At 57.8% G+C, this 12,050-nt stretch overlaps 1 protein-coding gene across 1 annotated transcript; it reads right to left on the bottom strand.

The window, feature by feature from the left end:
* Positions 1–806: 806 nt before the first annotated feature.
* On the bottom strand, positions 807–11,763 carry NUAK2 (NUAK family, SNF1-like kinase, 2). The gene is made up of 9 exons (XM_014955405.1): positions 11,755–11,763; positions 9,982–10,102; positions 8,375–8,526; positions 7,294–7,359; positions 5,710–5,829; positions 5,137–5,202; positions 3,468–3,587; positions 2,973–3,105; positions 807–2,885 (listed from the first exon to the last, which is right to left on the bottom strand). Exons 1-9 carry the CDS (start codon positions 11,761–11,763, stop codon positions 1,750–1,752), a joined length of 1,923 nt encoding a protein of 640 aa, XP_014810891.1. The 3' UTR covers positions 807–1,749.
* Positions 11,764–12,050: the final 287 nt, after the last annotated feature.

Below are 12,050 nucleotides of genomic sequence, written 5' to 3'. Positions count from 1 at the left end.
ATAGAGCAATAAAAGGGGTTTCAATGCCACAGCAGGAGGAGGGGATGAAGGAAGGCGGGAGGGAAAAAGGGCCGGAGAAGTGACAGCCCCGTGGAACATGTCACAACTGAGCTCTGGCTGCCAGGGCTCAGCCTTTTCTCCATCAGAGGCACCTGCAGGCACCGCAAGGGGAGATGGCAGCCGCCCAGGAGGCTGCTCCTTGCCACCAAGCCCTGCAGATATTTCACAATCCCAAAACCAAGTGCCACCAGTGCCGTGGAAGGGGTTTGGAAGAGGAGCTGGGACAAGGCTGCCTGCAGCAGGGATGGGTCCATCATCCTCAGCAGCCAGCCAGCTCCACCACAGCTTTCCCCTACACTTTGGGGGCTGGTGGTTCTCTACCCTCTGGCCCAGGGACACAGCACTGGCAGCATCCCCACAGCATGGTCACCCCCACAGCTGGTCCTGCCTCCAGCCCTCACAGCCTTAAAATCTACAGCCAGTCACCCTCCCCACGGTTGCTGAGCCCCCATGTAAGGGATATACCAGTTTAAGCCCACCAGCAGCCCCAGTGCTGGAGAAGAGGCTTGTGCTGGAGCCCGGGGGGGGTCAAGCACACGCTGCAGGGAGGTTTTAGACCCCACAGGACGTATGTCCAGAGCCATCTCCTGCTCACCTGTACTGGAGCAGGACCCAGCACCGTGCACAGCCCCATCCCACTGGGAGCAGCACAGGAATCACCAGCCCCCCCCATCACACCTCCCTGCCCCCCCACAAGCTGCAAAGGCACCGCAATCAAGGTAACGACTCAGATCTAACATTTGCTTTTAATTTAATGGTTTTCTCAAGACCACTTTGTAAGAAGGAGGGGGAAACACGGGCACCCTGGAGAAGGGAAAGGGCCAGCGAACACGTGGCAATAGTGCAACGGAGCTTCAACGTGTGGCACAGGAGACAAGGGCACAGACCCCCCCCCCCCCCCCCCCCGCCGTGAAAAACATCTGGGAGGCTGTTACAGACCCAGACACATCCCATGCTGCTGAAGTTTTACATCACATCGGACAAAGGCAATAAATAAAGACGTGGTGCCTCACCAAAGGCACTTCTTTTTCCTCCTTTCAACATTAAAGAAAAAAAAAATAAAGTTGGCATCAGAGCATCTTCTCAGACTGGGGCTTTGGCCAGATCCAGTTGGGTTTCTCAGTGCAGGAGAGGGAAGAGCTGGGACCTGGGGGGTTTGGACCCCGTTGCCAGCACGTCCTGAAGCCCAGCCCGCAGGCAGCAGCCAGGGCAGCACCTCTGGCCAGCACCCTGCTACATCTCCAGCTTGTTTGAGGTATATCCTGCCCCATCCGTTACCGTGTGCAGCCAAAAAAAAAATAATAAAAAAATACCAGTGCAAAGAAAAAAAAAATTAATAATACCCCCAACCCCTTGGTTCCCCCCCTGCAATGAGATGAGCCTGTTTGAGAGGGGAGGATGGCAGCAAGAAGCATCCAGGACCCCCAACTCCCTCCATGGGGGTGGTGGGGGGGATCACTGGGGGCTTTGGTCCATGCAATGTCCTGGCACTGGGGTGTCCCCCCCCAGGCCAATACCCCACAGCCTCCACAGCTCCCTCCCCACCTGCACCCACTCTCCTCCCCGAGGGGCACGAGGCTGCAAAATAAATAGGTGGGACGTGGCTCAGCAGTACCGACAGCCCCCGGGGGGGTGCTTGGTCCCCTCCCCAGCACACAGCACCCGGGGAGCCCTGCCAGGGAGGTGTCCTCAGCTCAGCTTCATGCTGATGGCCACGGCACGCCGGTAGACCTCGGTGGCATTGTCACAGCCCACCAGGGACAAGCTGCTCTCTGCCAGGGGGTTCCGGCAATGGGTCACAGTCCAGCGGCGCAGCCGGCGCCCTTTCTCCAGCTCCTCCTCCTCCTCTTCCAGCCGGAGGAGGCTGTCGGCGGAGACGCAGCCCCTCATGCCCCCGCCACCGTGGGGGACACGGGTGGGCAGGTCGAGTTGGTCGAAGGACTCGGTGGAGAGGATGCTGTCCTCACTCACAGCGCTGGACGGGCGGGCACGGGGCGCCTGGGGCAGGGGCACCTCACCAAAGCCCCCAAAGCCCTGCCCGGGGGGGCTCTCTGGCTCCGTGCTGCTGGAGGAGTACTTGCTGTTGTGCTTGAGGATGCCTTTCCGACGGGCAGGGAGACCCTGGGGACCCTTGTCCGGGGAGGGGTTGTCAGCAAACACGCTCCCATCAAGGTCCAAGCTCCCTGCGTCCAGGACATCCCCGGATTCAGAGCACTCCAGGGATGAATAATACCCCGACTCCCTCGTTGGGGGCTTTTTGAGTATTCCCTTCTTGGGCACGGCCGCGGGCACCGCTCCAACGCCCGTGCTGCCTGGCAGCATCCCGGAGGACAGGATCCGGGTGAGACCTGCAGTGGCCACCTCACCATCCTCACCCCTCACCTCTCCCGTGGGTGCTGCTGGTGGGGGACCGGGGCCGGGCACCTTCTGCTCACAGGAGTTTCTCTTCTTCAGGATGCCCTTAGGCCGCTTGAGGATGGATTTGGAGGGGTTCTCCGGAGGCAGGGCCACCTCCTGCAGCGCGTGGGAGACATCGTTCTCCTTCTTGGACTTCTTGAGGGAGCGCTGCCGCTCCAGGGCCACACCAGGGATGTGCTGCTTCAAGAAGCATCTCACTTTGGAGCCGTTCTCCAGGAGGGGCCGGGAGGAACGGCGAAGCCACTCTGCCACCGTGGCCAGGGGGGACTCGCTCTCCCGCAGCAGCTCTTGCTCCCCGATGGGCATTTTGTAGCCCCAGTTCACCCACCAATGGGTGGCAATGTCCTCAATGGTGGCACGGCGCTCTGGGTTCACCATCAGCATCCACCGGATCAACCCGCAGGCATCTGGGGAAGAGACAGGTCAGTCACCGAAGGGAGCACAGGGTGGGGAAGAGGGGAGGGGGATGCACAGGGTGGTGGGGGTCTGCCTACCTGACAGTTTTGTGGGCTCCCGGTAGTCCCCACTCGTGATCTGCTTGACCAGAGTCTTGTAGTCATGGCCATCGAAGGGCATCGTGCCATGGACCAGGATGTAGAGGAGAACGCCCAGGGACCAGCTGTCCACCTGCCAGAGGGAGAGATGAGCCTGGAGGGGGGCAGCAGGACCAGGCTGCCCTGGCCCCCACCCTGGATGGACAGGACCCCCCAGCAGAGCCTTTAGCAGCAGCTCCCAGGGTGGCAGCAGCCACAGAGGAGGACAGAGCGTGGGGTAGCTCCAGCCACCTGCATCCCACCACATCCCACCCCACCGCTGCTGCCACACACTGACCACGTGGCACTGGGTGTTAGGGGTCTGGTACCCAAAACTACAGAGGCAGGGGGGGCTCTGATCATGATGCTTTGCTGGGAAAACACCCAGCACTTTCCCAAGTCCCAGTGAAGAGGCAGCAAAACACCCTAACACACAGGGGGTGAGGCACAACCCACCTCCGGGCCCTTGTATGGCCTCCCGTTGATGATTTCGGGGGATGCGTAGAGAGGGCTGCCACAGTAAGTCTGCAGAAGTTTGTCCTGCTGGTAAACGTTGGACAGGCCAAAATCTGCAATCTAGAGAGACATTGATAGCTGTCAGAAAAGCAGAGTTCCCCTTTGCAGGTGAAGCAGCTTTGCCACCCGAAGCTCTACAAGCTCCAGGCTTGGCTGAAACCATGGCTGCCCTTGGCATCCTGGTCCTGGGTGTCCTCAATCTCCTCAGGGAGCAACAGCATCCTGGTTTTCCACCCCCAAGAGTGTCCTGAACCGTCTTCCCCTCCTAGAAAACTCATCCCAGCCATGGCAGCAGCTTCCCTGAGGCTCTGCCCTCCCAGCCCCATCACCAGTGTGCTGGGAGGAGCAGAGGTGGCTGCAAAGCTGTGGTTAGAGGGAGAGCTGCTGGGCTCTCCTCCAGCTCAGTCACAGCCACAGGAGGCTGCCTCAGCCCCTATCTGCTCCACCTGGCACGCAGGCATTCATTATCCTCATTATGCCCGTCACCTCTCAGCGAGCAGAAGGTACAGTCCCTGCTTGTGAGCTCCCAATTGCAAAATTACCCCTTGGAGAGATAAAACCCTGCAGTCTGTTTATCCCAGACCGCACCGATTCCCGGCCAAGGCAAAAAGCATCGCTCGGGGCCAACAGAGCCAGGAGCTGCCCCACACCTCCCTCTGCCAGCCTGCCTGGCACGTAGGGAACCAGGACTTCCAGTAGGAGAGCCCTTTCTTATCCAGCCCGTCGTGCGTTGACCTCACCGTTCAGACTTTGCCCTCTTATCAGCAGTGAGATATACATTTATGGCTTTAACAGGTGGTTTGAAGGCTCTCCTCTCCTGCTCAGCTACCAGGCACGGAGAGCAGCGGGCACATATGGGCACCCTCCTGGCTCCCCATCTCCTGGGCAAGCACCATGAAGGCGATGCCAGTGGTCCCAGAGCTGAGAGATGCTTCCCAAAGCTGTGGAGAACCATGTGAGGAGAGGCTGAGGGAACTGGGCATGTTCAGTTTGGAGAAGAGGAGGCTGAGGGGAGACCTCATTGCCCTCTACAGCTCCCTGAGAGGAGGGTGTAGAGAGGTGGGGGTTGGCCTCTTCTCCCAAGGGAATAATGACAGGAGCAGAGGAAATGGTCTGAAGTTGGGGCAGGGGAGGTTTAGATTAGATATTGGGAAGAATTACTTTTTACTGAGAGGATGGTCAGGCAGTGGAACAGCCTGCCCAGGGAGGTGGTGGAGTCTCCATCCCTGGAGGTATTTAAGAAACGTGTAGATGTGACACTTCTAGTGCCCAAGATTGTTGGTTTGTGTCTGTTCATGGGTTTGGTTTTTTTGTTGTTTAGTCCCTGGAGGGATTTAAGAAACGTGTAGATGTGACACTTCTAGTGCCCAAGATTGTTGGTTTGTGTCTGTTCACAGGTTTGTTTTTTTGTGGTTGGTTGGTTGTTTTTTTGTGGTTGGACTCTATGATCTCAAAGGTCCCTTCCAACCATGAAGATCCTGTGATTCTATTTGCCCCAGGGGGACCAGGGTGTTGTGGCCACCCCCAGTCCATCCCCACTGGGCAGCACCCCTTGGACCTCTTTGCTGAGTGACACCCAAAGCCCGGCCAGGCTCTGCCCACCTCTCACCTTGATGTTCCCGTTTGCATCGAGGAGGATGTTCTCCAGCTTCAGGTCCCTGTGCACGATCCCGTTCTGCGGGAGGGAAAGGTTTGGTTTGTTTGAGGAGGGGAAAGTCAGGCAGCAGGAGGAAGGTCACTGCCGTTCACAGGCACCCTGGCACGCAAACAGGACACGCTGACGGCAGAGGAGGAGCAGTAAATAACTGGGTGCATGGATGAGCCAGCACCCTGGCACGCAAACAGGACACGCTGACAGCAGAGGAGGAGCAGTAAATAACTGGGTGCATGGATGAGGACAGGCCGGGAGCCTTTAGCAGCAGCTCCCAGGGTGGCAGCAGCCACAGAGGAGGACAGAGCGTGGGGTAGCTCCAGCCACCTGCATCCCACCACATCCCACCCCACCGCTGCTGCCACACACTGACCACGTGGCACTGGGTGTTAGGGGTCTGGTACCCAAAACTACAGAGGCAGGGGGGGCTCTGATCATGATGCTTTGCTGGGAAAACACCCAGCACTTTCCCAAGTCCCAGTGAAGAGGCAGCAAAACACCCTAACACACAGGGGGTGAGGCACAACCCACCTCCGGGCCCTTGTATGGCCTCCCGTTGATGATTTCGGGGGATGCGTAGAGAGGGCTGCCACAGTAAGTCTGCAGAAGTTTGTCCTGCTGGTAAACGTTGGACAGGCCAAAATCTGCAATCTAGAGAGACATTGATAGCTGTTAGAGCAGCAGAGTTCCCCTTTGCAGGTGAAGCAGCATTGCCACCCGAAGCTCTACAAGCTCCAGGCTTGGCTGAAACCATGGCTGCCCTTGGCATCCTGGTCCTGGGTGTCCTCAATCTCCTCAGGGAGCAACAGCATCCTGGTTTTCCACCCCCAAGAGTGTCCTGAACCGTCTTCCCCTCCTAGAAAACTCATCCCAGCCATGGCAGCAGCTTCCCTGAGGCTCTGCCCTCCCAGCCCCATCACCAGTGTGCTGGGAGGAGCAGAGGTGGCTGCAAAGCTGTGGTTAGAGGGAGAGCTGCTGGGCTCTCCTCCAGCTCAGTCACAGCCACAGGAGGCTGCCTCAGCCCCTATCTGCTCCACCTGGCACGCAGGCATTCATTATCCTCATTATGCCCGTCACCTCTCAGCGAGCAGAAGGTACAGTCCCTGCTTGTGAGCTCCCAATTGCAAAATTACCCCTTGGAGAGATAAAACCCTGCAGTCTGTTTATCCCAGACCGCACCGATTCCCGGCCAAGGCAAAAAGCATCGCTCGGGGCCAACAGAGCCAGGAGCTGCCCCACACCTCCCTCTGCCAGCCTGCCTGGCACGTAGGGAACCAGGACTTCCAGTAGGAGAGCCCTTTCTTATCCAGCCCGTCGTGCGTTGACCTCACCGTTCAGACTTTGCCCTCTTATCAGCAGTGAGATATACATTTATGGCTTTAACAGGTGGTTTGAAGGCTCTCCTCTCCTGCTCAGCTACCAGGCACGGAGAGCAGCGGGCACATATGGGCACCCTCCTGGCTCCCCATCTCCTGGGCAAGCACCATGAAGGCGATGCCAGTGGTCCCAGAGCTGAGAGATGCTTCCCAAAGCTGTGGAGAACCATGTGAGGAGAGGCTGAGGGAACTGGGCATGTTCAGTTTGGAGAAGAGGAGGCTGAGGGGAGACCTCATTGCCCTCTACAGCTCCCTGAAAGGAGGGTGTAGAGAGGTGGGGGATGGCCTCTTCTCCCAAGGGAATAATGACAGGAGCAGAGGAAATGGTCTGAAGTTGGGGCAGGGGAGGTTTAGATTAGATATTGGGAAGAATTACTTTTTACTGAGAGGATGGTCAGGCAGTGGAACAGCCTGCCCAGGGAGGTGGTGGAGTCTCCATCCCTGGAGGTATTTAAGAAACGTGTAGATGTGACACTTCAGGGCATGGTCTAGAGCCTGAGATTGTTGGTTTGTGTCTGTTCATGGGTTTGGTTTTTTTGTTGTTTAGTTGGTTGTTTTTTTGTGGTTGGACTCTATGATCTCAAAGGTCCCTTCCAACCATGAAGATCCTGTGATTCTATTTGCCCCAGGGGGACCAGGGTGTTGTGACCACCCCCAGTCCATCCCCACTGGGCAGCACCCCTTGGACCTCTTTGCTGAGTGACACCCAAAGCCCGGCCAGGCTCTGCCCACCTCTCACCTTGATGTTCCCGTTTGCATCGAGGAGGATGTTCTCCAGCTTCAGGTCCCTGTGCACGATCCCGTTCTGCGGGAGGGAAAGGTTTGGTTTGTTTGAGGAGGGGAAAGTCAGGCAGCAGGAGGAAGGTCACTGCCGTTCACAGGCACCCTGGCACGCAAACAGGACACGCTGACAGCAGAGGAGGCCCAGTAAATAACTGGGTGCATGGATGAGGACAGGCCGTAAGCCACGTCCTGACATGGGTGCTACCAGCTTGCTGTGCTGTCTAGGAGCACAAACAGGGCGGCAACCACAGCAGCACCCCGCACCCAGCGCCATGCTGGGCTCCAGCACCCTCCCCAGCCATCACCCCGGAGAGCAGGGGGGTGCCAGGGGGTCCATGCTTTGCCAGGACCTGCTGCTGCCCATATAGGCTAGACCCCGATTTGCTTTGGATTCAGGAGGTGCCCTGCAACTCCCCCTCCCTGCCAAGGACACATTGGACCAAGACATGACCAGGAATGGCCTTAGAGCATCCTCCAGGGTGCTCCAGGTAAAGCCTGGGGGTCTCCCTCAGGTTTGAGGGACACCTGGGGGGTCTCCCCCCAGGCTTGAGGGGCCCCTGGGGGTTTCCTCCCAGTCTTGAGGGGCCCTCCAGGGTAGACACAGCTCATCCCACAGCCCCGGACAGGGTCCTATAGCCTTACATCCCTTTCAAGGAACAAGATGGGTGACCAAGAGCTTGGCTTTCAGCCCCGGCAGCCACCCCTGGGTGTCTCCCTCCAGGAGGGTGGGACGGGCGTCAATAACTGCCCGTTGGGGTTACTCAGCCCCACACAGCAGCAGCGGGAAACCAAGGCAAGTATTTTCCAAAAGCTACTCGAGCTCTGCCTCTGCACAAGCCCAAGTGCTGCCGCACCCTTCAGATAAGGGGCAGGATTAACCCCTTTCCTGGGAAAGGCCACCAGCCACGAGCTCCCATCACCTCCCAGCCCAGGCTGGACTTCCCCATCGGCCACTGGAACCTTTCCCAGCCCCGGCTGCTCCACACAGGAGCTGATCCCCCCCAGTTTTCCCCCCGGGAAGAGCGATGTTGACCCACCTTGTGGCAGTAGTAGACGGCCGAGACGACCTGGCGGAAGAAGTGACGTGCCTCCTGCTCCGTCAGCCGCTGCCGCTCGCTGATGTAGTCGTAGAGGTCCCCCTTGCTGGCGTACTCCATCACGATGACAATCTTGCTGCTGTTCTCAAACACTACACAGAGACAGGAAGCCACAGGATGTTAACAAGGGATGCTCAGAGCTAGGGGACTTATTAACACATGCCTTTTAGTGAGCATGAGCAGCCCTAACACACTGCCCACCCCACTGCCTGTGCCCTCCTCATGTTTTGCATAACAGGAGGGGTCAGGGTTTCTGCAGGTACGTGGTCAGGTAGGGGACAGGCAGAGCTGGCACCCGTGTCCCACGGTGCCACCAGGGCTGCTGGCCAAGCAGCCTCTGCAGCCACAGAGCACAAGGAGAAAGGGCTCTGCTGTGCCAGGAGGTGACTAAGGCGCGTGGTTCTTGGCTGGATAGAGCCCTGCCAAGGGGGAGGGTGATGGAGCTACGGGCTGGCACGGCCCCGTGGCCGTTCTGTGTGTTCCCATCGCTCCCAACACCCCTCCAGCTCCAGCCCAGAGACGGAGCGTTTTCTTCCTGTTTGCAGAAAACTACCTCGGTGTTTTTGAATTCCAGCAGCCAGCGTGACTCAGTCCTTGCAAACACCGGGCGCGTAGGAACTGCTTTTTGTTTAGAGGACAAAAGGACTCTGGATACCTCACGTAAGCCAGCACGGTGGCAATAACCCAGGCAGCGGCCACACGCCGGCACAGCGCGGTGAGCCCCGGCAGAGCCAGCCCCGAGGAACAGCGTGGGGAACACCAGGTCCACAGCCAAAGGACTCGGTGTTTAAGCAAAGACTGAGCCAGCTGGAGAGCTGCTCTACGTCTGGTCAGAGCTAGAACTCCAGAAACCTCCCTTGGGCTGGGGTTGCCCTGACACCCTGGGAGAAAAAGCCCAGCCCTGGCCATAAAGCCGAGCCCAGGAGCTCTCCCAGCACCCTGGGGTTTGCTTTTCCCAGGCCCCAGGGGAGGGAAATAAGGACTCAAGTGCTGAGATTAGCTCCTGCCTCGGGCTGAGAGAGGAGCCACAGAGATTCCCACTACTCCAGCACTTGCTGGTTCCCTGACCGTGCCTTTCCCATGGCTTGGGCAAGCATCCAGCACCACCACAGCCACACACGGCACTGGGTTTTGGGGGGGGGGGACCCTGGTTACAAGCTCCCCAACCACGGCACAGCCTCTCGCCAGCAGCAGAGCTGAGGCTTCCGAGCCTCAAAAAGATCATGTAAACTTTTGGAGCCAGCTTCCCTCTCCGGGCGGGAGGGGATGGGACGGGAAGAGGCTATTTCTGGAGCAGGTATTTCCCCTCGCTGCTGCTGGACACGCAGACGGGGAAACCACAGCCCGGCAGTGTCTGCTCTCCCTGCCAGCACTGAGTCACCAGCACGGCACAGGCAACAGCAAACAGCTTCTGCTTGAGGGAGGAAAGTGGTGACCCCACTGCAGGAGCCCCTGCCCTGGTACCCAGCCCCTCCAGGGATGCTGCTGGAGAAGGGAGGGGAGAGAAGGAGAGGAAAGGAGAGGAGGATGAGGAGAGGAAGGCTCACCTTCATGGACAGCGATGATGTGGGGGTGGTTGAGGGAGGACATGATCTCGATCTCTCTCCGGATATGGACAAGGTCCTGCTCATCCTTGATTTTGTCTTTCCGGATTGACTTGATAGCCACCTGCGGGGGAGCAGAGGCAGAGGGTCACTCGGCTGGGGGGGCACAGGAGCATCACGGCTTCCCAAAGCCTGTTGCAGAGCACAAAACCCACCCCCCCTCTCTGGGGAAGAGGCTCACAAGCTAAAGATCAGTGTCCCCACTTCTCCACCCAGGCTTGCTGTATCCAAGGGCTGTGCTGCACCTCTCCACTGAAGCAACTCCAACAAAAGTGAATTTTATCAATGAGGTTTTTATACCATTGCTGAGCACAAGGGAAAAGCTCCCTCTGCCTCCCCCCAAAAGGAGACCTGCTGCCAGCTCCTACCAGAGGGGCTCCCTGACCCTCCTCCCACAGGTACCCCAGCCCCGCTCCTCATTTACGTGCCAGGAATTACAGGAATTGTGTCCCAGGCTACAGCCGCCGCTGGACCACGGCCAGCCACAGGAATGTGACCTGCACACATGACTTGGAAGATAACAACAACAACGTCGTCTTGGGGTCATGAAAATTGAAAAAAAAAAACCCAAACAACCACAAACAAAAACACCCCAACAGGTTTTATTTTTCCCCGCAAATACTTATTTCAAGGAGCTGACTACGTAGAGGTAGAGAAAGTTTGGAATTAAAGATGAGGTCCCTCCTAGGGACAGGACTGTGCTCCAGCTGCCTGGGAGAGCCAGAGCTGGGGGTGTGGGGGTGTGAGCTGCTTTCCAGGCTTTCACTTGGGTTTTCAAGTTATCCTCGACAAGGAAATTGAAAGGGGAGGAGAAAGAAGAGTAAGTGCTGGAGAATAGATGCCTTCTAATCCTCTTTCAAAGGGGCTGGGAAGAGACAATGTGCTCCTAGGGTTGAATTTACAACTGAATCCAGCAGAACCTCTTTTTTTGTATTGGACAAGAATGCGGAACAGTATTAATCCTGTAAAGGGACCCCCACACCCGTCTCCCAGCAACGAGGAGAGGGGCCACGGACACCCACCAGCCCCAGCTGCTGGCACAGGAGCGATGCTCATGGCTCTGCTGTGCGGGGACCCTCCTCTGGTGGTGTGAGATGGACCCTGGGCCTCATCTCCCTCTGATTTCGGGGAATTGGAAACCTCGCTCCTCAAGACCCATCCTCCTGCCAAGCAGCACAAAGCTCAGAGCAAGTTTGCAACCCTTGCTCTGGGAGACCCATCACACCCACAGCAAGTCACCGGACTCTAAAGCAGGGACATCTCAGCTGCCACTTGGTGGAAGAAGGACATCCCAGTTTTAAGGGCTCAGATGGCCACATCAGAGGTGGCCAAGAGAGTCCCTTTGGCCCCAGGGGACATCTCTGCTGCACTGGGCCACTTCAGGCCAGCACTGGCCAGGGCAGGGGTTGCCTCCTGTGCCCTGCAGAAGCATCGTGCCTGCACCAGCCCCAAGGGCTGAACAGAGCGAGTAGAATGGACTCTTGGCCAAGAGAAGTTCAATGACCCAGGCCCAAGTTCCTGCACAAAGCAATACCAAAGGCACCTAATAGTTTCGCTGAAGTCAGGTATTCTTTCCCCTGACCTTTGTGCTAGGTTAACAGGTTGAAGTTTAACAATTTATTTTTGCTGATTACTTGACCCCTGCTAGAATGCAGGGAAAAGCCTTTATGCAGTCAGTCAGCCCTCTCCTGCCCTCCCAAATTCCCCTTGACTCACCCTATTCATCTCCCCGCTAAAGCTCGACATCCAGCCCTTGGGGTTTTGGGCTGCACGAAGCACATTTGCTCCCTGACCAAGATGCTCACACACGTACACCGCTGAGCTGGGGCTTGGGGCAAGACCCACCGTCCAGAAAAAGACAAAATGGCTCCAGGCTGCCAGCATGGGAAGCCTTAGGAGATGCCACTGGGTGCATTTGGCAGCGCTGGAGAACGCCCTCGCCAATGAGCACTTAGTGACCTCCGAGGCAGATGGAGCATCCAGCAGGTTCAGGGCACTGTTAGAGCCCCGGG

Source organism: Calidris pugnax, unplaced genomic scaffold (assembly GCF_001431845.1).
Source record: "Calidris pugnax isolate Ruff unplaced genomic scaffold, ASM143184v1 scaffold215, whole genome shotgun sequence".
NCBI lineage: Eukaryota > Metazoa > Chordata > Aves > Charadriiformes > Scolopacidae > Calidris > Calidris pugnax.
The sequence above is the reverse complement of the archived record's forward strand: the minus strand, read 5'-3'. Positions and strand labels throughout refer to the sequence as shown.